The sequence below is a fragment of the Athalia rosae genome, chromosome 8, assembly GCF_917208135.1.
Source record: "Athalia rosae chromosome 8, iyAthRosa1.1, whole genome shotgun sequence".
In the NCBI taxonomy this organism is placed as follows: Eukaryota; Metazoa; Arthropoda; class Insecta; order Hymenoptera; family Athaliidae; genus Athalia; species Athalia rosae.
Window position 1 is genome coordinate 1130079 of NC_064033.1, and position 27230 is coordinate 1157308.

A 27230-nucleotide genomic window follows, 5' to 3' on the forward strand; every position below is an offset into this window, starting at 1 on the left:
CGCCGAACAACGATTTTCTTTCAACTTACTTACGACTCGTTTATTTTCACATCAAAGTAACTACTATGGTATGGCATTGAAAGGGAGAACCAATAAAAACCAGAAATGAGAGATTTCTTCCCGACGTTATCGCGTTTCGCGATAAGCGCGCTTTCTCAACTGAAGAAATATCGAAATACCCGAAAGATGAGCGACTGTGCCACGGTAAAAAAAGGCAACGGAAATATACACGGAGTCTGTGTAAACTTTTCGAAATGTATTCGGAACGAAGGAACGGCATTTTTTCCATTTTATTTATCTATTTTGACTTTCTATATTACATCAACCCTTCCGCGGGTGTTGGACCGACGATCGATTTCCCCCGGGTATCCGTAAAGGATACGGTGTGTGATGCCCAAGTAATAAAATCCAACCCCAAACACATATATTACCGACACTTTTGCATAGAATATCATACATTATTCCCACGTACACCTGCTTCAAATACCTTGTCCCATAGAAATTATTGCCAGGCTACGGAATCAATGAACTGGAACAAGACACGAGAGAAGATATACGAGATAATTCTGTCGCACGTACAAGAGCCTTCGCGGTACGCGTTCGAGACATAATATATTTATGCGTTTTTATAATCAATCGCGAAGGGAAAAAATTAAAGAAAAAAAGAATCTTCAGGGTTGAAAATTCTGAAAAAATTTTACCGATGGTCGAAAACTGCGGGGGGTGGGGGGGGGGGGGGGGGTGCCGCTTTTTATGTGGAGTGAATTTTTAGGAGCTGCAAAACGGATGAGATTAAAAAATACCTCCGGTATCAGAGATAAGGTCTGCCGTTCCCATAGGTATATAGATATATTCCAGATACGAAAAAAAAATTGAGAAATCAGACGGTGAGTGGCGAACCTGATCGCGGGCGAGAAAATTTTCCCAAGGAATTCGAGGCTCCGAAAGAATCAGCGTTTTAAAATTCGATATCACCCGATAGCCTCCCGTGTAAAAAAGGGTGCTCCGAGTCGCAAATTTTTTTCGCTCTCGTGTCGCGCGCTGCCGCTCACACGTTCCTAGATTTTTTTTTTTTGACTCCATAAATTTTTGCAACCGGTCTTTTGATTTGTTATTCAATTTCTCGCTCATCGTCCGGTGAAAATTTCGAAGATTATCGCTGTACTCTGTAGGCATTCAATTCGCATGGGGAATAAAAGATGTTAGAATTTCTCGGGATATAACTAGTGTTCGATACGAGCCATTGAACTCGGAATTATTTTATTATGTGCTACCCTGGTGTCCACGAATTTTAATATACCTATACGCGTAAACGATGGAACGATAAGCCTTCATCACTGGTCACAAGAGAAGCGTCTGCGCGTTTCGTTTAACATTGGTATGTACTTCCGCGGATAGAACGCGAAGCGTGATGCTGACGAGCGTCGAGACGCCGAGCACCAGTTCGAGAGAATCGTCGGTATCAAAAGCATCGGTACAATATACTTTGAACAGAGACACGCGAGATTACCAAAATAATCCAGGGGGAAGAATTTAAAATCGAGGAGATACATGGAAGAAATATTAATCAGTGATACACCTCGTTAATGGAATAACGAACCGGCGATCGTGCCACGCTTGGCGCGGTGTAACAGCGTCGTACTTGAATCTCTGCACTTTCGAAGGGAACGTTTAACGCGTCCGCACCGAGTTTGATCGACCATACGGATTTCTGTATATTTAAACCACGGTCGTTAGTTTATTGTTAAATACGTCAGTCGCTGTCGAAGGGTTTATAATAGAAGAAAAAAATAAGGAAAAGGCAAAATAGAATTCAATAAAAGCTATGCGCCAAGTAACGGGTGTTAACGTCTCTCGCGTTGAAATGTAAATAACAATAAACTTGGGGGCTGCCAATGAAATTTTAAGAGCTATATACAAAAAGGGAAAACGATGAAATAAAACGGAAAGTATGCGAGAGGAATGTCGTCTCGTTTTACAGCTGGTTAAAAAAGACGTCGTCGCGCTTGCGGTCCGGAGGGCATAAAGTAATCGGGTCTGTCTTCGCGATGTAGACAGCGCAAAAGTAATACGATTTTAATAGCGAAGTACTCGAAATCCCGGAACCAGTAACTTGTGACAATGGAATGAGACGAAGAGTTGCCCGACGGAATCGTCACTTTCGCCTCTGTTAAAATTTCAACGAGGAAAAGGAGAATTCGAAATAATTGAGGAAAAGCCGGAGCAGCGGTACTTTCGTCGGATGCTCGGCGCTGATCTACCGCACTAGAGCTTGCAGTGGTGTTTAATAAGGTAACTAACCACGACTCGATTTTAATTGAATTCCAACTATTTTGTTTCGAATAATTAGAGTTACGAACGTCGAGAAGTTACACGTTATCGGCTTTAAGTTTTTGCACCCCAATTTGCGACGACGACCCTCAATCGTAGGGAACAAATTTATGAAATTCGGAATCTGGAAGGGTATACATGTAAATTTGTAAACGAACACTGCGAAAACTCTTTAAAATCACCGATCGTTTCATTTCCTACTCGAATGTACGTACAAATAGACAAATATGTAAATTCAAGGTTCGTGAAAAGCAAAAAGAATCGTAACGCAATAAACGTATATCGTGCATCGTAATCCATCACGTTTTCAAGTAGGTACGAGCAATTAGGGTGACATCGGTATATCGACCGATCAAATATTTATTCTTTCTAAAAACAGAGCGCCAATTTACATACACGGCAACGTTCACGTGGACCGTTCGCGTGGAACTTGCAGATTTTTTTTCCTCCCCTCACTCGTTTTTCAAACTATATTATAACTATATCGCGACGATCGAACGAATTGCATTTTCTACCTCTATTTCTTTTCCCTCGTCAATTTCTGACACACCGCGATCGTCTTCGCCAATTTTCTTGCCTCCGATACGTCCGATGATATTTCATTTCGGTGAGCTTTTCTCTTTACACGGAATGTAAAGGGATTTAGTCTTCACGTTTCAGTTAATTCGGTTGAGCATGTGTAGAGATCGGTACAGGTGAGCGAGGGCTGGGCGGGATTTTCTTTACGTGTCTTTTGATCTCCTATTACATATCCTGCATGATACATTTGCGAAACGAAAACTGCCAGGGACCAGTTTTCAGCCAAAAAAAAAAAAAAAAAAAGAAAGAAACATAACGTACACCGGGAAGAGGGAGATAAAAGGGAAGGTATCACCTCTTCGCCCTTGGCGGTGAGATGTTTGATTAAATTTAACTGTACCTACACATTTTGAATATTATCTCCATGGATGTCTGCAAGTAACGCGGGTTAAGCTTCGGGATTACAATTTCTCGATCCAAAATCTGGCGCACCCTGGTGTAAATTTTTTTTTTCATCGTTCTTTCCATATCCTCTTTGGTTTAATTCATTCAACTTCGTGAACTCTGGATGATCTACTCTGTCGTACTTGTAACACCTGCTCATGTCTCGCGTGTTTCACCCTCGAACAAGAATTACGCGATACTAAAAATTATGGGGTTGTGATCGATGTGCAGCGTCTTCAAGTAAAAGCGAAACAACCAGCGCGATATGCGTGTTTCGTTGAAGGGGATAAAAAATTCTCTAGCTTTCAATTTGGCTATCTAAGTGGTCCGGGAAACACCAATAAGCGAGTGTTGTATTCCTTCGGCAATTTCGTCGTCCGATTAAGAGGAGGAATTGAAGGGAGCAGCTGCTGCAGGTTTCGGGCCGTGGAGAAAAAAAGGTTTCCTCCTTTTTTCTCCTCTTCTATTCGATTGCTTTTCATCGATATACAGGTATAGGCGGAAAAAAATTGTCCTTTCGCGGGCTTGTCAGAAACAGGTATCGAGGATATGTCTATTCTAACTTTCGTCTCTGTCAACCTCATCGATTCCGCTTATCGTTAGAGTAGCGGTCCAACCCGTACAAACACCTCCTCGGCTTTTGCGGCTGTGAATGTGATAAATTTATCAAAGGAAAATCTCATCCCCGCTATAGACAGCCAATAACGATACGAACGAAGATCTATGATTCTGGAGGGAATAAATTTTCCCCCTAAAAATATTTCACAAATTATTTGGCACTTCCTTACCGTTTGATAGATGCGAATTTTTCATCGGTGCTTTCGTCGACGAACAAAAAGATTATAATCGAGTTATCTTCACTTCGCATTCTTCATTTATATTCGCGACTTTTCAGGAGGAACGATGCGGTTCGGTCCAAGGGGACCGTTAATATCGCGAATCTAATTGCGCGTAGGCAATCAAAAAATTTAACAAATCAAAGGATTACGCGCGACAAAAATTACGCCCTTGAAAAAAAAAGACCACTCGCGAAATGATAAAATTAAAGGCACAATTGATGCGACGAGAAGAGAGAAGAAAAAAAAATTAATTAATAACGAAGCAGAGAGATAAAAGATAAAACCAAAACTGACATCTTCTAGCGAGGGATTATCCAGCCCCGGTATCCGACACATCTGATCTAATATGGCAGTCGTGTGTACGTATACGTGTTACACGTACAGGTTCAACTTAGTTTTGGTCAATTTTCTTAATTATCTGTAAAGGCTTTCTGTATTATCGTGAAAGCGAGAGCCCGTCGAATCAGCGGGCGGGCGGGAATTGAAAGAGGCGAGTCTTTCGAGGGTAGTAACGGTTACGCCGGACCAAAGTAATCATTGTATGGACATCCCCCGGTCCAGTCCAACCTGGGATTCGAGATTCGACTCGGATTCGAGGTGGTCCACCGGGTCCACCGGGTCCGCGCGGACGTCGGACGCCGAGAATCTCTAAGCGTTCGCGACGGGCCTCCCATTTTAATTAATCCAAGCTTTGGTCCTCGACAGTTTTCTCCCGGTAATCACCACCGCATGCCATACAAACCGAGGGAAGATATTAACCGTTGTAACGAAAACCGAGGCTTGGATTTCTCAGCTGATAAAAATTGTATGAAATAAGACGGTGCGAACGTTTATCGGAAAAACATACGTCGCGTGCGTTGAATAGATTCAATAAGATTTTCGGGGATTTTAAATTAAACACCCTTCGCGAGGTAGTGTATAATTTATTGTACCGAGTTGTGTTTTAAATGATCGTCCCTTTTATCAAGTGCCTCGCAAATTACGATTCCCCGAGTACGCGAGCACAATTTGGGGAATTGTGTCGCTAAAAGCTCACCCTCGCCTCCCGGCCGTCTCGACCTTAATTCGTTCACACACCAACTGAAACTTTCCCTATCCGCTCTTTCGCTTTCTCCTCTCTCTCTCTCCGCTCTCTTTTCCCGTTAATTTTGAGGGTCGCGCGAGTCACAATTCGCAATTCACCGTCGGGTAGACGGCAACGGTAGCTACCGTGGTACTCAATCGAAAGGCGGATATATATCGAAGAAAATCTACAAAGGCGAGTCAGAATTTCAACACCTATTCGTGGATACGAACCCCTTCACCCCGCGAACACCGCTTTGCGTCGCGACTTACCAGGGGTTTCCAGAGGGGAAAAAATCTGTGAAACTTGAAGACGTGAAGTCTGAGAAGGAGCCACCGCTGATCCGCTTTTCCTTCATATTAGCTGCTCCCTACCTATTTAAGTATATGTATACCTACGTACGAACGGAGATTTCATCTCGGGCTGACTCGCACCTGCGAAATTTTTATTTCATTTCGTTACGCGTCATCACTCGCTCATTCGAGGATCGAGCGCCAGCCAGAAGTAATATACGGCGGATAGCGGTAGCGTAAAAGCTCTGACGCAATTAACGTAATCTGAACGTTCGTTCGTTCCCCCGCGTGGATATTCGTAGTTTAACAATTCTACAGCTTTCCAAATTGGACAGATTTCAACTTTTATTCCATACATAGGTATACTTCTTTATTAATTATTCCGTCTGCATTATAAAATGGAAAATGATGGACGGTTGTACCCATTCAACGGGTGGAAGCTGCAATAAGACGAACGACGCGGGTAACGCAAAATAACTAAGAGCTTTAGAGGTTTTACCGGGGAGTTTCTCTCCGTTCAAGTATCATCGTTCCAACAGGTGGTGGCTCTGGATTGCAATAAAAAAAAAGGGCTGACGGTATGGCTGAGAACAACGATATTTTTTCCGCTGCATTGAACATACACCCCCATCGCGATTATTGCATCGGATTTTGTCTGCACTTTGAACAAATAGATAGATGAATGAAAATGGCTCTATCGTCTTTTCGTCGACAACCGATAAATGCACAAAAACTCCATGAATTGTATAGATAAAATTATTTGGCTTTCAGATTCGGGTTCCTGGGATCAAAATACATTAAATAAGTGTCATGATATCAATTTTAAAAAATGTTGGCCACTTGAATTTTACGGTTTTCGGAGTTACGATAAAAAATTTCTTTTTCACTAGATTCTTATGTATTTTACTCAGGAATCCATATCTGAAAAAAAAAGAAACTATCTATGAAACTGACCGAGTTATCGCCATTTTATCGTTTTGTAACATAAATTTGAGGATATCTTTGCGTCGAAATATTCGAATTTTTTGGTCTACGAGCAAACCCGAATTGAGCTGGAGTCAGGTAGCCACGAGCGCGCGGTTTGTTGTGAGACGTCACCTTCAGGGCTGAGCAGAGGTGACGCCCCACAACAAGACCCCTCGCTCGTGGCTACCTGACTCCAGCTCAACTCGGGCTCGCTGGTGAATTGAAAAATTCGAATATTTCGACCCATGCATGGACTGCGACGAATCCAAATGAGTCTACGACTAAAACCAACCGATATTTCTTAATTTTTATGCTCCCAATAGCGAATAATTGATGATCACTCGATCGATGGCATGAGTAAATGATTTTAGTTTTCAGATTCAGATTCCTGAGGTCAGAATACGTTGAAAAAGGTTCATAACTACCTTTTTGGCCCAAAAATCCAAAGAATCCAAGGTATACCGATTGGGATTTATAGCGATTTTTGGGCCAAAAGTAAAGTAGTTTAAAAATTAATTGTAATACAGTTTTCTGACGTATTTTGACCTCAGGAATCCGAATCTGGAAGAAAAATTGACCTATCTCCAAAATTGACCGAGTTATCGCCAATTTTCAGCTTTTTGGGGTCAAAAATAAAAAATTTATTTTTTAATTTATATTTATGTAATTTGAGCTCAGGAATCTGAATCTGAAAGAAAAATTGACCTATCTATAAAATTGATCGAGTTATCCCCATTTTTAGGCATTTTTTTGCATAAATTCGAGGATATCTCAAAGGGAAAAAATCGTAGCTCATTTTGGACAACGGATTCGTGTTCCTGAGGTCAAAATACGTAAGAAAAGTGCCATACGATCAATTTAAAAAAATAAAAATTTTTGGCCAAAATTTGAAAAAATCCAAAGGGGTACACCTTGAAAAAATCTCAAATTTTGACCAAAAATTTTTATTTTTTTAAATTGATCGTATGGCACTTTTCTTATGTATTTTGACCTCAGGAACACGAATCCGTTGTCCAAAATGAGCTACGATTTTTTCCCTTCGAGATATCCTCAAATTTATGTCAAAAAATGCGAAAAAATGGGGATAACTCGGTCATTTTTGCAGATAGATCAATTTTTTTCTCAGATTCAGATACCTGAGCTCAAATTACATTAATATAGACTATAAAATTAATTTTTTTTTTTCGACCCCCAAAAGCTGAAAATTGGCGATAACTCGGTCAATTTTATAGATAGGTCAATTTTTCTTCCAGATTCGGATTCCTGAGGTCAAAATACGTCAGAAAACTGTATTACAATTAATTTTTAAACTACTTTACTTTTGGCCCAAAAATCGATTTTTTGTTTGCTCAAAAATCGTTTTTTTTTCGGCTTTTCAAGGGTAATTTCACGTAAAATCAGCTCAGGAATCTAAATCTGAAAGCTAAAATCATCTACTCGTGCAATCGATCGAGTAATCATCAATTATTCGCTGTTGGGAGCATAAAAATTAAGAAATATCGATTGGTTTTAGTCGTAGACTCATTTGGATTCGTCGCAATCCATGCATGGGTCGAAATATTCGAATTTTTTGGTCTACGAGCGAACTCGAGCTTAGCTGGAGTCAGGTAGCCACGAGCGAGGGGTCTTGTTTTGAAGCGTCACCTCTGCTCAGCCCCCAAGGTGACGTCTCACAACATAGCGCTACGCTGCTGGCTGCCCTGACTCCAGTAAAGCTCGGGTTTGCTCGTAGACTAAAAAATTCGAATATTTCGACGCAGAGATATCCTCAAATTTATGTTACGAAACGATAAAATGGCGACAACTTGATCATTTTCATAGATATATCAATTCAGATTGTGAATTCAGATTCCTGGGTTCAAAGTACATAGGGAGACCTAAAAAAAAATTGTTTCTTGGCTCGAAAACCGAGCAAATTGAAGGCTGATCATAACTGACAATAAATGAATTTAAAGTAACACCAAAACGACTAAATAAATCTATAAGAAATGTTAAATCGATTTCACTTACCGCGTTTTTTGAGAACAGAAAAAGAGAAACAATAAAATTTCATCGTGGCATCGACGTTATAATTCATTGTTACAAGAATATCGTAATATACGATAAGCAATTTGCGATAAGGCCTGTGGTTAAAATTCACGCATCCCTGACTACATCTCGATGGTGTAGTACGTGGCTTATATCTCTCGCAATAACACCGTGTCATGAATGGGATCCATTTATTTCAGTCAATTATTTTCCGCGTGTAAAACCGTTTACAATTTTTTTCTCCGAGGTACCATCTGCTGTGATTTCCCAACATGTATCGCACAACGATTTCACTCCCATCCAATTTCGTTGGGTTACTCAATTCTACCGACAATGAGAGGGCTCGTACTTGAGAAGCTCCATTATCATTCTCAATCTAACAATACGTTATACCGTCGTAGAATCTCGTACGCGAAGGAGATTCCCCGATAGGTTGGTCGAAGGAAGGGTTTCTTCTTTGTAGTCGGTAAATCTGTAGGTACCCAGATCACACCTATGAGCACGTTACGTGCCTACGTAAATACACACAGGTATCTACCTAGGCCGTCTACGTCACGCTGGTACATGAAAAGCACACGTTATACGACAGCAGAGTGAACGTTGAAGACTAATTTCATGCGATTAGGAGGATCAGCCCTGCCTAAAGTTAGCACCCTCATTAATTTTCTCAATGTTCATAAGAGAAAACGCAGTTATTACTCCGTTCCCTTAATGATCCCGCATAATTAATGTCCCATGTGTTCCGAACTACCCCGAGGAAGCCACCGATTCCTCCGAGTCAATTTTCCTCTCTTTCCGATTTCTTTTAACCATTTTATTTTATTTTATTTTTTTTTTTTCGCCTACTTCACTCTGGTTATCATGCTTTTGCGGGTTATCGCCGAAGTGCGGGGCTTGAATAAGTAAATCCACAGGGTGTTATAATCTCGTTATGCCAAAGTAGATGATCGATCCTCCGTCACGATTGGCTCAATTTTTTGAGGGGTAGATATTTTACGTATTTGCATTCTCTCGGTGACCCTTTGAGGTCGAGATTCGGCCTTACGGGAGGCGAACCGCCACGGGACGGGGCCGATGTAATATTCATTTCGCGAGGGTGGAAATCATCGACAGTTTGCGTCCGTCCCTCTCGAAAAATTCTGAAAGTATAACGATACCGCTGCCGAAATAAGGCGGCACTTTTATTCCGTCCGCATAACGCAACCCTGTCACCGTAGCTACTTGTCCCGCGTTCCTTTCGCGGAGAGTCTGATGATATATTCACACAGAGTTTGACAAGCTTCAGCACTTTCCATATCAAACGCAATCTAGGTAAACTTGGCGGCACGATGTCGTGGATTTTTATTTTTTTCACCGCTACACGCCGTACAAAAAAAATTAATCGCAAAGACCATGCTCGCGAATAATCTGCGAGTAACCGAAAACCGATCATGCTCTCGAGATACCGTTACGTTACTTTTCGTGGAGAGAGAAAAAAAAAAGAACCGTTCGCAAAAAACAGGTCCTCTTCGGATGGAACTCGGTTGGATTTCACTGCGAAGACTCGCGTTAATATTCGTAAAGTTGATATACATACGCGAGGGGTACTCTGATTCCGGCTTAAGGGCGGCAGCCCTTCGTCAGCCCTTAGGAAAACGAAGGATTTCGGGAGGCGGATCGCTACTCAGGAGCTAAATGAATCTCCCTCGAAATCGTTCACCCGTAAATCGCGCCGGTATGAGATTTCTTTTTTTTTTTTCAATGTATATTTTTTCGGTCGTTTCGTTTCACCTCTTTTCGTCTGTGGCGAGAAAAAGATGGAAGAGGACAAAAAAAAAACAGGAGGGGGAAGAAACAATAACGTTCCGCCCTTAACGAAGAAAAAGCTGCTCGATTCGGACATCCGCGGAATTAACGTGATACAAGGTATACTACGTTTCGGCGTAAAGTTTACTCTTTCAACACGTTCTCCCTCGACCCTTTCGAGTACCGAACGGAAAATATGATCGAAATAACAATTTGTTTATTTTTATTCAGATGAGAATAATTATAACGGCGAGGCGATGCAAACGGTACGAGAGAGAGAGAGCTGCTTACAAGTTATTAGCTTTCGTGCGCCGAACTCCGAACTCTGCAATAATATCGCGAATATTTTCGCGATCAAAACTTTGCCACCGGCTAACAAAGGAATGGATTACATCAAATTTATTATGAAAGGTCATAAGTCGTCGGATAACAGACCCTCGGGATTTTCATGGGTCGTCGTATCGGGGCTGCTTGACTCGTGCAAATCTGCATTGACAAGATTGAACACAATGATGCAATATAACAATGTCGTACAAATAAAACGTCAAAGGCCGGTGAAGCTTTTTTTGGTGCGATTAGTAGTGGCCCCGCGGGGAATGAAAAAGTGGAAACGTATAACCGACGCTTGGAAACCGCTACCGGAAAAGGAAGTCCTCGGTAAAGTTCTGATGAATCCCCACGGTTGTTTCTTTCGTTGGCATTCCATAACTTTCGATCCTGACGTTGAGTGCATTCGAGTTATTCGTACCAACTTCCCGAGGGGTAGAGTCCGAAGTTGGAAAGACTCGGGACACTATCAATTACTCCGAAGTGTCGCGTCGAAAGAACGTGAAAAGAAGTACGATTCATTTCACCTTCGTCGCACGGGGCTACTCGTCTTCTTTTTAATTTAGCGCTATTGTACTTCAGCCTCCGACGTTATTTCTACTCGGGTGTTCGGTGCGGAGAACAACGAGGACGGCTTTAGATTCCATCGAACCGTGGTCTAAAAAATTTTTCGAACAGGTCCAACGACGCAAGGTTTGCCTACAGAGGTAACCTTTGTAGCTAATACCAAGAACCGCCAAAATTTCGTCCCGGGATTCGCTCTTCTGCGATGGTCAAAGGGACTGCGAACATTCATTTGTTCCTTTATTTTTACTTCGCATAATCCGGATTCCCGCGAAAACCTGGAGACCCGAATACCCGAATGGCCCTCTGACCTCTCGGTGATCCGAAAGCTCGTAACTTCGACATCTCAATTAACTAACATATTCTAATACGGATTCTCCTCTCCTTTTATCTCTCTCTCTCTCACTCTCTCTCTCTCTGCACCCCCATCATCCCACATACCGGTTACGCATTAAGAAATATCATCCGCGTTCACTGAGCAGTTGCAAAATAACGGAGTAACGAACGTGTTACTCGTTAGATCAAAGGAAAGGATAATTAGGAAAGAATCTGATAATACGGTATGTGATAATCACCCAGCCGTAAGCGAACTCTTCTCTCCTCAACGCACCCCGCCGCCTGAACGAAGAATTACCTAGTGCAAAAACATAGAGAGAGACTGTCTTCGTTTCAAAGAGCCTTGAAATCTTTAAAATCCTCCCCTGTGATTATTCTTGAAGAACGGGAATTTCCTCATTCCTGAATTAGGTGCTAAAACTTTTCGTTTTCTTCTCCTACTCGTTTCCGTCGTTTTAATTCATAGGAAGTGCAGAAATCGAGGAATCCTTTTGAAATATTCGGTCGCTTCTTTCGTCGGGTAGGAAAGAAAATCTGTTTCAACGAGATAGTTTTGTCTTTCACCGCCTGCGGTATCCCTCCACCCCCGTACACAATATCCACAGAATGTCTCATTTCCCATCACTTTTCGTTTTCTGTTTCACCTTTATTCGGCCCACCTCTTGCTCTGTCACCTCCTCAGCGAACGGCGGAGCTTTTCTGATTCGCGTTGTTCGTCGGCTCGAAACGTAACTTCTAGTGCTACAACAATGGGAGAACGACGTTTTGTTATTATTCCGAACTTCTACTTCATCTTTCGTTGAATCGCGTCCAAGGATCCCCTCGGTTTTTATAACTCGTTTTTTTTTTTCTTTTTTTTTTTGCTTCATTTCTTCTTTTTCTTCCGCGAATGTATAATACATCTTTTTATTTTCCAAGGCTTGTAGTTAACCGGGGGAGAATATTTTTCCGCGATTACAAGTAAAACGAATACATAAGACTACGGACGAGAAAACATTCTTCTTTTTGTTGTACGGGATATGGAAGGAGATATCGCGACATCGTAACTTATTGTCCCACCCCCCGGGGTTTTCGTTTAGGGTACTAAAAATTTCACCGACCCTCTAAAATCACCGCCAGCGCATAAACGCTCCGGGGTATCGGCTAATATTTGAACTGGTTTTGTTACCGCTTCTGGTGGGATGAATAAAAAATTATTCCGCAAAAGCAACAAAAATATCTATGAGAATAACGAGTGAACCACCCACAAAGCGAAGAAAAACGATATCCGCTTTCATTATCCTTGGTATCCGCGCGGCGCACGGGAGATACATTAAAGGCTCTACGGATTACGGGGTGGACCGAAGACCGCGGGAAATAGGTATCAAATCAGAGAATAAGTCAGGGTAGTTTGGATTGCATGCGGGCGGTGCATCGGAGCGGCAAACACCCGATACTATCTCGCAGCGGTATGAAATGGATCCCGGCAAGAGCCCCCGGCATGTATCGCAGGATTATAGATCCCAGCGCACCGCGATACGAGCTGGTAGGTATTGATATTTCCCGTAGATCTCCGCGTCGCCGTGTCGTCGCCAACCACCCCCGTTATTTCGATGCACATTTACTACCCACCTGCACATACACCGGCGCGCCTCGCCTCGCAAAAGGACCGCCGGATTTCACGATCCGAAGTTAAGTCACCTAAATCCCTCGCGGCGTTAAACTGCAAATTATGCCAACACCTTGCATTTCTCGTCAAATTTTTTTACGTCGTACACACCACCCGTTCGAGCTTTTTCTATCGACGCTGGAAATTTTTCTTACGTAATCTTTTTTCATCGCTTCGATAATTTTTTTTTTCCAGCTCATGTAAAATGGGTATTGCGACGGCGGATCTTTGGGCGAATGAAAAAAAAAAATTATAATCGTATGAAAAACTGTGACGGGTGACCTCCGTGGCGAATGTATAGATACGTGTGATTCTGGGCTACGTGGAGGAAAACGGGGTGAGACGTTATCGTCGTTTTTATGCGTCGTCATTTATCCATTAAACCGGGGGAAATAAACAAAGTTTTATTTCTTCATCTCGCTGCCCCGTGTGTCCGAGAGCAAGAAGAGACCCGACGGTCGTCAAACTCCGAGGCCGATACCTATCGCTGTATACCTATACGGGTGAACAACAAGGCGTATATACATATAACGTAGAAACGATGGGATGTGTATACGTCATTTGCAGAAAATCGTATAAACAGTTTGGGGCGTAAAAAAAAGGGAGAGAGAGAAAAAAAAAAATTTGGAAAAGAAGAGAAAGATTGCTTATATGTAGGGAGTAGGCGCAGATATACGTCAGCGACAGAAAAGGAGATGAAGGGAATAAAGAAAGGTATAAGAGGACCGATGGGGTTTCATTCTCTCGTTTATTACTGTCGTTGATTACTGTGTATCGTAGTGCTAAATATTTACCTCTTTCGTTTTTTTCATTTACGAACAATTTCACGCTGTAAGATTATTTGTTCACGAGATGACGATCCACGTGATCGGAAAATTTTCGTACCCGTAGTCCACGATGCCGTCGAATCGCGTGACCCGAACTATGAGTGCTCGCAAGAAGAATAAAAAAAATTAAAAAAAAGTGTCTATCGTTACATTCCATTTATTTCTTTGTACCTACATTTTTCCTCATCTACCGAGATGCCGGGGAAAAATTACCAACAGGGTATATACCTGGTCCTTTATCCATTGTTCCGGGAAATGTAAGCGGTGTATGGGTGTGTGTCTGTATGTATGTAGATCCGAATATCCTCACCCTCTGAGCGTATATTTCGCGTTTATAGTTAGTCCATTAGCTCTACCTTCCAAATTACATCCCTCGTTTCTCAGCTTCTAATGCTCCCACGCACCCCGTACGTCACTCTTCTTACAGTCCTTCCCTCGCACCCGAACTTCCGACTCCCCAGGGCTGAGAGAGGACCCATGGCGATATCGAATATTCCTCTAGTATAACGGTAGTGACCATCGATACGTGTCGCGTCAGCCGTGTAACTGATTATCACCTGCACCCTGGGGACGCACGCCGGGGGCGTCAACTTTTTACCGGGGGGTGTCCGGATACAGGGAGGATATCGAGAAGGGGTTTTACCGGGTACGTCGTTCGCCGAACACAGGGCGACGACTCACGATCGGTTGGAGGAAAATTAGTTCGAAACAGGGAAAAACCAATTAACACATAAAATTGAATTAAAAAAATGCAAACGACGTGTACCCCCCCTCCGGACGCGTTGAGGATTCCTTCTCTCCCTCGAGTGACGAAAAAACGCAAATAGTTAAATAAAATTAAATAAAAGGAAAAAAATAAAAATAAAAATAAAAACCGAAACGACAACGCCGAATCCTCTGGCGTACACGGTTACCACGAGTTATTTGCGCTGATGAGATAATCGAAAGGGAAACAAACGGGTAACTACCGTAATTCCAAGTCAAAAAATAAATTTTCACCATTCATCTTCCCACACTCCTCCGAATATTAACGTGTTACTACCTACCGGTGGATTCGACGCGTGACATTTCATATCCCCCGTATCAAATTTCCGGATCGATTGAAGAGGAAAAATGACGTGGAGGAATAAAATATGGTACACGCGTCTACTGTATTCGATTTGTACGGATCTACGGATTACAGAATTAATTCGCACGCGAACACCTGCAGACTTTTATATTCTACTACGAGAAAAGATTTTTATATACATAAAACATGTGGAAGGAAGAAAAGAAAAAAAAATCCCGTCGAAACTTTCGGCCTTACCGTATGTGACTGCGCCCCACCCCCCCCCCCCCCCCCCGACATTTATGGGCGATCATCGCGAGCGTTACGAGATATTCGTACGAGTCGGATCACGAATCTAATCGTTTCTAATTCTCGGCGTTTTATTGCACAGTGTGTTTTTTAAGCGTTATTCGATTTCGCGCCGAGTGGGGCGGTCGTTTGTATCCGTACAACGTACGGGGGATGTTTATTCTTAACGGAGATCGCGCGCGTGCCAAAGATTTCGGTGAGACGCGATCGCTGCTGTTGAGCTGCTGATGCTGTTGCTCCTAATTTCTGCCAGTTCGAACTAAATTTACGTCGCTATATCCTTGAGCATAGCTGTTGTAACACACGTTTAACCGACGAATCGAAATCGCGTCCATTTATTTCGCGGGCAGGCGATCGAGATGAATTTGACTTTTTTTACTTTTCTCATATATGTACGTATACGTATAGGTGTACCATACAGGCGATATACCCGATCGGGCGAATAAACGAATCGTTCGACTGAAAGATTACAAAATAAAGGGGAGACAAAGTTCTCAACTTTGGGGTGAGTAAATCGAAGACTGAGAACCCGAAAGGTCTAACGCACAAAAAACTTCGGAGGCCCGCACGAGCGTAACCCACAAAAGCGAGTGAAGGGAAAAAAATGGTGCATAGCTCGTCCGACAGCGACGTGATTATAAATTAAATTACTTTTAAATTCCATACCCTATTCCGACAACCCCGTAGCGAATTACATCAATTAATTAAGCTAATGCAAATATCCCCGAGCTTGGAATTAATTAAATACAAATGAAAATTTTGAATAATGAATATTTTAAATGATCGCCAAACAATACCAAGTCAAATGACAATAATTGCAGCCTATCGACAAAGAGAATAAATCATCGGTATTGATAAAGCTGTCAATTTCACGTCCACTTGAATTTTTCACGTTGCTCCTGGTGTTGTTTTTTTTTTTTTTCTTTTTCTCCTCAATTTGCTTTTTTCGTTCTCTCATCTTCCGTTACACGTAATAATGAAATAAAAGTTGGCACGCTGTCCGCTCTATATGCAGAGACAAAAAAAAAAAAAAAAACGGAGGCAGGGTCCAGATCTCCACGGGACTCGGTTCGTCTCTCTCGGTCCGTCAGAGGAAAATAGAAACAGAAATTTACCGGCTGATGTAGGTTCGAGTCGATAAGAACCACCTGGTACCCTGGATTTCCCATCGCCTTGTATTCCCGCATCTTCGCGACTTCCTATCCAAATTTCTCATATTTTACGCCAGCCAGATTCATCTCCTACCCGTACGCGATCCGCGTCTCTCGCTATCGCGGATACGGCGTATCTTCCTAGTTCATAGTAAAAGCGAAGTCAAAGAATGGAACGAAGTGGAGACGTCGGTATCGTTCGAATTCCATTTCGAGCTATCCGAATACCAACGTATTTTCTAGACGCGTGTTTCCATAGATTTTGTCGTTTGTCGACCCAAACACACGCACACGTTCGAATGACTCGAAAGTTCAAAGGTGCGTAGGTAAGGCGGCTACTCTTGTACAGGTAGATAGAAAGTGGTAACACATTCGTACATAGAGAAGGTAGAATTCACGATGTGCTCGCCGAGATTCCAGCGTATATCCCTCTCGGCGTTTCACGTGCTAATTAGCCGCCGGTGGCGGAAAAGAAGCGTCGTAGCCGCGTAGGGATTTCTTGCAACGTAATAACCGCAGGTGGAGAAGCGTGGAAACGCGGTAATTTAATTACCCGGCAAATTGAACGCGCGCGGCGACGGAGTTATGTTCAGTATTTATTTATTTAGGAGCCTGCACATTGTGTCGCCTATGAGACTCGGATGACCGTAAGCGACGACTAACACCACGTGCTAATGTTTCACCTCAGGGACGACCCTCTTCAAATAAAATTTCTCTACCAAATTTATGCATATTTTACGGGTAATTACTATGGATGCCAAGTACAGAAGAAAAGGGTGAACAAATTTTTAATTAATATTCAACTCTAAACGGCTGTCACGTCTCCTGTACTTTGCACATGTCAATTTTCGCCTTTCCCTGTTCTCTTCGTTTTCACGCAACGTGTGAAGTTTAAATCAAGCTCACTGCGCGTCATTTTTGCGAAATAGGAGACCAGACGTCGAGGTCCTTTTTTTGACCGCTCGTGGTCGGGAAAAATCTCCGAGCTCGAGTGCAGAAAAATTTAATGGCATTCGTATATTCTAACTCTTCTCGAGGAGGAGCATTTCCTCAATGCTATTTCGGTCGGAGCTTCCCTGATATCTAAAAACGGAGAATTTGAACTTCAATTCTTTTCCCTCCGTATGTACTTAGTTCTTCCAACATGAAGATGACGAACAACGATGTGCCTACTTTTCTATTTATTTTGTTGGAGGGTGAAGGATTTTTTTCAGCGGTGCAATTTTGATTACGACGGTCGAAAGAATCCGCGAACGCTCGAGATGCCTACGTCTGAATACCGTGGAAAGATGAAGTGAGTGAAAAAAAGAGGATGAATAAAATCAAATATATACGTATAAGCAACGCGTGTACTCTAGCGTAACGCTGTGCAAACGTTTCGCTCCCCTCGACGTGAGAAAATTGCGCGAACCACCAGCGAGAACTCACGGGACGGGGATGAGTGTATATCCGAAATCTTATCATCCGTCTGAAAAATTGTACGCCACGAATTTCGCTCTCGCATTTTGACGAGGACTGGAAAAATTCTGCGGTGAATGCGATGCGACGAGAAACTGAAACATGGCCGCGTCTGAGGCCGGAACGGCGAAAGAGGGAAAAAAAGATTTCGCACCGCAGAAAAAGTTGGGGGTATAGTTGAGGGGAGTGGGGAGGGCACGCACAGAGCTCGATAAATTGATTGCCTCTTCCTCAACTTTCTTCCAACGGAAGACGCGCGAGGGGACCACCTTGGCAAAGTCACGCCGTGACGTCGCCCGATGGAAAAAGCAGGGGAAGGAACGGGGATATCAAATGGTAGCCATGGGATGGCGTTTATGGGCCATTCGACGATAATGTGCGTGTGACCACCGCGTTGCACCGCTAACTTTATTCAGCCCTTTCAACCCCATGGAAAATCTCAGGCAGCTGTGAGCTACGACCGTCAAGAGGCCCTTCATATTTCTCATTCGTTCCTCGTTCCTTTCATTTCCAAGGGAGGAAACGAGAACTCTCTCTCTCTTTTTGACGTTGACTAACTTGTATTCTTGGACAGGCAGCTCTCGACCAGCCGATCCGTACGGTAACTTCGGCTGTGCGTATCGAGTGACAAAGGTTTGCGAATTCTGGCGAGGCATAAAAGACTGAGGAAACGAGGGAACCGAAGAAGACAGGAATGATCCGTGGGCGAGCATTGTGTGCGGGGAAAAAAAAAATTCTCTCGAAGATCGAGCGTTCTATTTTTTTCCGTGGCTATAAAAATGAGAACTATGGTCACCGCGCGGGGTATACCGGTATACGAGGGTGTCCGAGGGAACGGAAATCGAGTTTTGAAAATCGTATTTCTCCGCCATTTTCATCGTGGAATCTTGAGGGTTTACCACCCCATAAAACGAAGGGTATTTCTTGCACGGGGAGGAATCGAACTGGGGGGGGGGAACTAGATCGGGAAAGGGGATTTATCGCTCGACGCTTGACGCACGTACTGGACGGCTGCCCAATTTAATTGCGTTAGACGCAGCCCTTGGTCAACTTATGGGTCACGAGAACCGTTCGCTGTATCCGAGCGGAAAGCGCGAATCCCAGTTTCCCCCAATTATCGGCCAAGGGACGAATCGCACGAATTATCTTGCTAATTGCGCGACGGGCGATGCATTCGTATAATCTGATCGTTTTGTTGAAAAAAATGGATCGTAAAATTTACCATTTTACCGAGGATAAACGGCCTAACGAATCAAGCCGATCGCAATAATCCCAGCGTTACGTAGGTTTGAGAATTAAGTGCGGTGAAAATTGTCATTTTCTGCCAATTGCAGATACCGCTTTCATCGGAGGGTAAAATGAAAGCGCGATACAATCAGTTATACCACAGGTTTCATGGAAAATCATAATCACGTCGAATCTTCTTTCAGCCCACCCCTCTGCCCCCGACGAAATATCCAAATTTCTTTGGACGAGATTGCGCTCAGTCTCAATCAATTGAATGTACACGACGTTGTATTCTACTTTTGCGCGTAACCAACCGACTCATTAACGATACCTCCGTGTCACCGGCGCGAGATATTGTTACGCTGCCTAAGCTAAACGAGCGAAAAACGAAAGTTTGTCGTTGTTAACTGGATTAGATTCCGACCTTTGCGAGAGCACAAGAAACCGTCATTATATTCGCGAAATATAATTAAGATGAATTGATAATGATAAGCCTAGAATTTTTTTTTTTTTCTAAATCAAGACAGATTTCCCAACGATTCGTAACGAATTCTAATTTCAGAATTCACAAAAGTTGTGTAACACAAAGTCATGTCACTTTTTTTTTTTTCAACTTGAAAGTCTCATTATATATTCCTAGCTCATAATGCAGAGCGTATAATAGCACTCGTGTTACGTGCACAATTTTATGTAACGCCATTACGATATTTATTGTACATAATTCACGATATTAATTGAAAATTTATTCAGCGACATCTCGAAGAACTCGGATCATTTTGGTCCGCGATACGAGTTTTTCTTTCTTTCAAATTTGCGTTTTATATCGATCATTTATTTTAACCAACACGAATACGTGATATCTGTCTTTAATGAGTGTTATCCGTGTGCAAACAAGAGTCCCGCTGATGGTCGTTGAGAAATATTGAGGGGTAAGTCATTATCCCGCTGAGAAAATTCGAACTTTGTAGTTGATCGATCACTGAAGGGCTACAGAAGGAAAGTGAGGGAAGTAGGGGGGGGGGGGGGGGCACTGTGTTCTTCATCAAAATTCTTCGACTAATAAAAGCCCGAATTTCCTACGACCACCTTGGGTACGCCGCAACAGGATTGACGACTTCCGCTTTAATTATGCGCGTTAATCTAACGCGGCCTATATTTTATCCCAAGAGTCGCTAAGACGGAGACGATTTTCACGTTTAATTCCGGTATTTTTTTTTTTTGTTTTTTTCTTGGTACTGCGATTCACGAAGAATTCCAACGATTTACTTCGCGTTTCTCTGATTTCTTTCGTCTATATCATCCCGTGTAGAGCACTCTTTATTGTTTCAATTTATCTTCTCTTTTATGCTTCGAGTGGGAAATAACTTGAAATTCTTCAACATAAAAATAACGGTAGGAGGTTCGGTGCGGGGGCCGGGGGCATGGAGGGGCATGAAATTTATTTAAGTACCCGGAGATTGCAAGGACGTTTTTACCCTCCTTATACACAAGCAACGTGGAATAAGCGCTGGAATGCTTTTTACAAGAGTACGTGTGGATCTATTTGATCTCCGAACACTCGATCTTCGGCGTCGAGACGATCGTCATACCGTAGACCGAAATCAAAGTAAAATAATCAGGGGGGGGGGTCAGATATTTTATTCAACGCGCGAACGATACGTAAGTTCGAAGAGAAATTCGAAATAAATTCACAAGGCTTATTACTTGAGGGAACGAGGAAATCTTTAGAACCACCAATTTCCAGCGAAAGAACTTCTCGTTGGTTTCCCCGAGTGGGGAAAAATTTCAGGTAATCACCGATGGATTCGGAAATTCGGTCCTCAGGCCACCGTGTTCCGAAATGAGCGGTCGTCGATTTTCATTCCGAGCGCTCCAGCAACCTAGGATATTAAGCCACCTCGGAGTGACTGGCTATATCGGTCCGATTGTGAGCGAGGGGGTGAAAAAAAAAACAAAAAAAAACGGAATATCTTTCTTTTTCACCCTCGTCGCGATCTGATTACACAACGTCCGTCGTCGTTGTATCCGCGGGTCCATAGAGCGGCGCGTGTAAGGTTCGCATTTTAGCCAAGATGAAGTTGTGTCGGTTGACGTTGTTCCGTCAATTACTCCGAGACGGGTCAATGGTGAGGGGCGGTCGCGATGCGGCGGTTCAGATCTGGACGGAAACGTAAATGGCCTAACGAATTCGCGAGGACATCGACTCGTGCGACTATAGACGGCTGTATGCTCCAATTTCCCCGAACTGGCTTACGATGCTGACTCTCCCCGATCTGCAGGGGATGTTTGATTTGTTTGTAAATACGAACTTTCCTCGGGAGGTATACCTATGGCCATAGGAATCGGAATACATGGGTACCTATACACACCTTGTCCCTGAATAATTATCCCCAAGTTTGTCCAATCTGTAACGACTTTGATGGGATTTCTCAAAGACAACTTACGTTAGAATAATCAGAGGAGTTTAGGGAAGATCCTCCAAAAATGTTGAAAAATCAATTCAGGTGATTGTACAGTTTTTTTCTTTTTCTGTCCTCTCAAACACGGTCAAACGAAATATGACTACGCTGACGATTCGCTTCGTGTCGGTATACGTAGTTGCCACGGTTTTTTTTTTTTTTTTTCAGAACATAAGATTATGGTCTGAAAAATCAATTATCAAATCGCTGTAGCTATCGGTAAACCTTGCCAGAAATAAACTGCGGGTAATAATAAAGAGGGGTGTCCATATTGGACGTGCGTAAACGCGTTGAGATAATTGATGTATAAAACGGTATCAACATAGATATATTCAAGGAGTCGATAATCAATCAATGCCATTAAACTGAGTTCGTTTTATCGAGCTTCCACTGGCGTTCTATAACTACCTGAATTATAAATACGCCCAACTATTTCAAAATAAACTATTATGCACGATTAAACGCTCATCTCTTCAGAATTGCAAACGCGATCGCGGCGTCATCGCCATCATCATCATCATCATCGTCGTCGTCGTCTTCTTTGAATCTGCATACGGATAAACACGTAAAACCACTCGGAAAGCCTGGTCTTGCTCCTCCAGACCCAGACGAGCTTTGGATCTTCACCGCCTCGGAATTTAATCTACGATCTCAACGCTCGTGTATGTTGTGTTTGTTAATGTGTACCGACTAAATCATAGTTTAATAGGCTGGACGGAGAGGGGGAAGGGGGAAAATAAGAGTGAGACGAGTGTACGCGGTATGAAGACCCACGCGTTAATATATTCCGCTTTGCCGCGGATTTTCCAAACTAATTATTGCCGTTGCGAAGACAAGTAAGGCGTGCGTCCAGGTGGTGCAGACGTCAGAGGGTTGATATAAGAAAAAAAAAAAAAAAAAAAAGGTCGAGAGTCTCGGTGGTGGTTGAACTTATACCCAGTGCTGTACGAGGCAACAACTCGATTACAAAGTTGTTGGTCCATTGCAGTGGAGGGAAGGCACCCCTCTCAAACATTGGCAACTTTACTACCCGGAGCTACAAGTATAACCGCAAGGAGTGAGATTCTCGCGTGTTCATCTCAAGTTTTGGGGTAAGGGGGTGCTTTCAAACGTGCCAGCTCTCTTCGGTCTCCTTGGACTTCGCTCTGTTCCTCCTTACTTCGGAAGGTTCAAAACCTACAGGTACGCGTCTTTGGATCGAACACACGCACACACACACACACACAGATGTGCCGCTGACACACCTCGTTCGAAATTACTTTTAACGTCTCGAGTATATTATAATTACCGCGAAAATACCCGTACGTTCTTAGCCTTTTCATTTTTTTTTCGCTTTTTCGCGTTTCATTCCTTCGGCAAACTCGCGCTGTCCACATTAAAACATTTAGACAGTCCATACCACACTCCGTGTAAAACTTCCATCCTTCAATCCGGCCCCCGTAAGCACACTGGGGAATTTAAACTTTTTAATTGCAATTCCCTATACCTATAGTTTCGTTGGAAACCGTCATATAGCGAGGTGATCCTGGAAACGGGAACGATTGACCCGCGGGAGAGGTAATTGTTTCGGGTTTATACGGCGATAATAACGAACGAATTATCAACGAGAGGGAAAAAAATAAAAAATAAAAAATTACTTTCGGAGCTACTCTCGATCGTCTAGAGTGTATCTATGAACAGCTGATGTGTGTGAGCAAATGGATGTAGACCGCGCAGAGGTCGGGGAGAGATAAGCTATGCATACAATTCACAGGCGTTGTGCACCACGTTATTATATTATGATCAGGTCTATGGTCCGCATGACTTACGGCACTTACAGAGATTGTATGTTTTACACTATCGTATATTTTATACTTGACAAAATATAATACCGGGTGGAGTTCGAAAGGACACGAGGCCCCGTGCTCGCGGCGATCTGGAATAGAATTTGGTTCTGTAAAATGACCCAAATAAATCTCGGGTTTTGGTTTTTTTTTTTAACTTGACATTAGCGGCACCTACGGTGATTAGAATTTTCGAACAACTTTTCCGTTCGTTTCCTTTTTTTTTTCTTTTTTTTTTTTTATCTCGCATGACGGATATTCACCGACGCAATTTGTCTTCTTACGGATTTTTTTTATACCCACGGCGCGTATCTTCCATCGGATGCAAAAGTACTTTTTCAACCTTGGCACATTCTCATCCCGGTTATTTACGGAGAAATGAGAGTGGATGGGTCTCATTTAAAACGGACGTACAATAGATTTGGATTTGTGAAAACTTGGAAGGCTTGACATCAGCGATGGAATGAGAAACGCGGGGTGGGATTGCCTGCCGTGGTAGGTGCCCCTCGACTTGTAAGCGGATTGAGGAACGCTTGTCGTATTGCGGGAAGCAAACTTTAAATTGATGGGGAATACATCGTAGTCCGTAACAAACTTGGCACCCGTACAGATTGTTATTCCGACAATGAGATTTCATTCGCACCTGATACGCACGCTTTACAGATATTATAGGCATATTTCAGCAGATTTCGACTCCGCGGGAATGTGATTACATTTTTTCTTCAATTTTCAGCTCATACGAGTAGAGGGGAAAACGTGAAGCTGAAGAGGAAAGGAAACCATCGCCAGAGGAAGTAACGTCTATTAATTATTTTTCCTGCTCGTGTTCTAATCGTATTCGTACATGCAGACGTTGATCCGAGGAAACGAACGATGTGATACTCTCGCTGATACAGTTTGAAAAAAAATATATCTTCGCCATCTCATTTATTCCGCGGCTCATATTCGTTTCCACTCGTCCATTACCGGTATGCCAACGAACTAAGAAACGAAATATCTCAAGGGTGGTGGACCGAAGCGAAGAGGATCGAACGATCGAAGGGGTGAAAATTCTTTCATCGCCAAAAATCACGAATTCCGTCCAACGACAGTATGAGGCCGTCGGGACCACCGCAGAACACCGTCTACGAGAGAATATTTCAATTCCAAAAGAACAAACGGCGAATTCAGGGGACCAATTAAACTGTGAGACGCGAGAAATTCACGTAAGACGTTTCGGTCGACTTCGAACGCACTCAGGTATACGGATAATGAGAAAAAAATGAACAAATAAATAAACGAATTATCGCGGAATTCTTAATTCCGATCCCCCGTAAGACCAGTCGATAAACAAGAAGAGGAAATGAAGTCGTTCGTGATGGACCAGCTCCTCGTCGATCAAAATGACACGTACTCGACGAAACTACTGGGAGAGACGCGGGTCCGACACGCTCTTCATCGTTTCTATCGTGAAATGTTGGCCACTTCTTTGCCAACGTCGACCTCGTTGAACTTCACCCCTATGAGCGAGGAGAGGTCAGACGAATGAATAAATTCCATGAAAAAATGAATATATCCTGCCCGAATGGGAGAGATACAATTGTGATAAAAATTTTCAGTTCGGAGGCAGGCAATGAGACGTCGTCGAGTGAAGACGTGGACGAAGGAACGCAAAAATTGTATCTCTACGGAACACCACCTCTGATATTTTTCTGCGTAATATCCGTGGTGATAAACGTAGAGATATTAGTAAGCGTCTACTGGATTCGGAGGCCGCTAAGCCCGACGCTTCACATTAGCTTGAGTCTTGCCGGAGCTGACGCATTTTCAAGTATTGCCTTGGGTGTTGGCCTCGTGATGAACAGCTTCGTACCCTTCGGCTTGGGGCTCACACTCAACGGTGAGTAAACGATCAATCTTGACACCACCCCCTCAAGACTAGAAACGTTTAACAAGAACCGCAGGCGAAGTAATCGCCATCCGCTTTAAGTCGCCGTAAAATGTTCAGCAAATCTCAGAGACAAACGCCAGAACATCCCTCTTCCCGCTAATTTGCGATTACGTTAATTCCTTCGGAGAGTAAAAATTTTAAAAAGTACCATTTAGGTGTGGATTGTTTCCTATTGGGACTCGAAGCCGTGCGACTCGGGGCTATTATCATAACCGTGGCGCATCTCATGGCCTTGGCAGCGAATCACTATCTTGGAATTTTAAAACCGTTGCACTATCTTTCGATTATGACGCACAGGTGGGCGATTTTAATTTTTGCATACCGGTATACGTGAATGTATTTTTTTTTTTTTTTTAATCCCGAGTTCGTATTCAAACTCTTACAACCGTCAGGTACACGACGTTGCTGGTGATATTGCTGTGGATCCTTCCGCTTTCTCTGTTCCTGATTTATTTCGGGCTGATCGAGAACCAGGGGTTTCAGTCGGAGATGTGCGAGATAAATACGTGAGGGTTTTGGACAGTTTCTCATCTCTCAGGAGTGTGAAATGACGTTGTTAATTTTCGTTTCAGGTTTCTCTTCCACAAAAACTTCCGGTTGATGTTCAGCAGTCTATTTTTTGCACCCTTTCTGGTCATGGTTTGCATCTACACCCACATATTCTGCATCGTCAAACGGCACCAGGCTTCCAGACTCAGATTTAGCAGAGCCGGATCGCTCCATCGAGGATCGAAAAATCTCGGGCAGAATTCATCCCAGCAGATGGCCAGAAACGTCAAAGCCATTCATACGACTCTGTACATCCTCGGTGAGAGGATGTTATTTTTTACTTTTTTTTTTATCCGCCCTGTGTCGAGCAGGTTCGCTGATGAACTTTGGGATTGTTCTTTCTTTTATTCTTTAGGAAGTTACGTAGTCGGCTGGATGCCAGGCACCATAATGTACACTCTAGTTTGCGAAGACTGTCTTCTAAAGTTTGACTGGATCACGGGATACGAAAGGTTCTTTCTCTTCAACGCAATCAATTTTCTAATTATTCTCAAGACACTAGTTAACCCGATAATATACGCTGCCAGGATGCACGAGATCAAGGTAACGAAATTAGTCTTCGTAATTATCACGCGGGAAAAGCAATAAAGTTTGTAATTTGAACAACCATTCGCGACGTTCTACAGGTGGCGAAAAGGCGGATGCACGCATCTCTTTGCAGGTGTTTTAATCCTACAAGAGGCGATGGTATGGCTATCGGTCTTCACTGTAGCAGCGAGGGAAATCAGAGCAACAGAGCGTCGCTTTCTAGAACGGCTGTTTGTCGATTGGCAAGTAATGTGAGCATTCGAAATCCCGGGAGTAGCAATAGGTCGTTTACAAGAACTAACACCGTTCTCTAAGGACGGCAGGAGCCGGTTGTCCAAATAGCCAATTCAGGTCATTGGACAGACGAGGCTCTTGAAATGAAAAGATTCGACGTCTCACAGATAGGAGGGTGATTAAAAATAATGAGGTAAACCTGGAAGAACGTTAAATAGTAAAACGCGAACTTTTATTCTCTACGAAAAAATTGGAGGACCTAGAGCTTTTTACTTTAGGAAGTGTGCCGCAGTAGAAATTCAACGAACTCAACAGGTGACTTGTAACGCGGTCAGATCGGAGTTACGTGAACATTTGAAAAAAAAAAAAATTAATACATACTTAAAGGACTGCATAAAAATGATTTAACGAACAGCGGATTTTTTTTTCTTGCATTTCACCTACAAGTAGCCGATGCTCTATGATTTGAATGCTAGAAAAAATCTGCACCTTTTTGAATAAAAAATAAAAATAACGATAGAATTATTATCAACAATCACAGTTA

The 27230-nt window shown here is 42.9% G+C and overlaps 2 protein-coding genes across 5 annotated transcripts in view; one reads left to right on the forward strand and one right to left on the reverse strand.

Moving 5' to 3' along the window:
• LOC105692397 (glycosyltransferase 25 family member) overlaps nt 1-27230 on the reverse strand; it is a 36864-nt gene that overhangs the window by 6813 nt on the left and 2821 nt on the right. The window lies entirely within an intron of this gene.
• LOC125502078 (lysophosphatidic acid receptor 1-like) lies at nt 1382-27082 on the forward strand. 4 transcript variants are annotated; one of them, XM_048659716.1, is made up of 9 exons: nt 1382-2292; nt 22611-22804; nt 24179-24960; nt 25044-25324; nt 25531-25672; nt 25768-25881; nt 25948-26183; nt 26280-26467; nt 26551-27082. In XM_048659716.1, the coding sequence occupies exons 3-9, from the start codon at nt 24788-24790 to the stop codon at nt 26764-26766; spliced, it is 1350 nt and encodes a 449-aa protein (XP_048515673.1). In that variant the 5' UTR covers nt 1382-2292; nt 22611-22804; nt 24179-24787; the 3' UTR covers nt 26767-27082. The 4 variants fall into 4 exon arrangements, with proteins under 4 accessions (XP_048515673.1, XP_048515670.1, XP_048515674.1 ...); XM_048659713.1 differs by lacking the exon at nt 22611-22804; XM_048659717.1 differs by lacking the exons at nt 1382-2292; nt 22611-22804 and adding an exon at nt 22261-22284.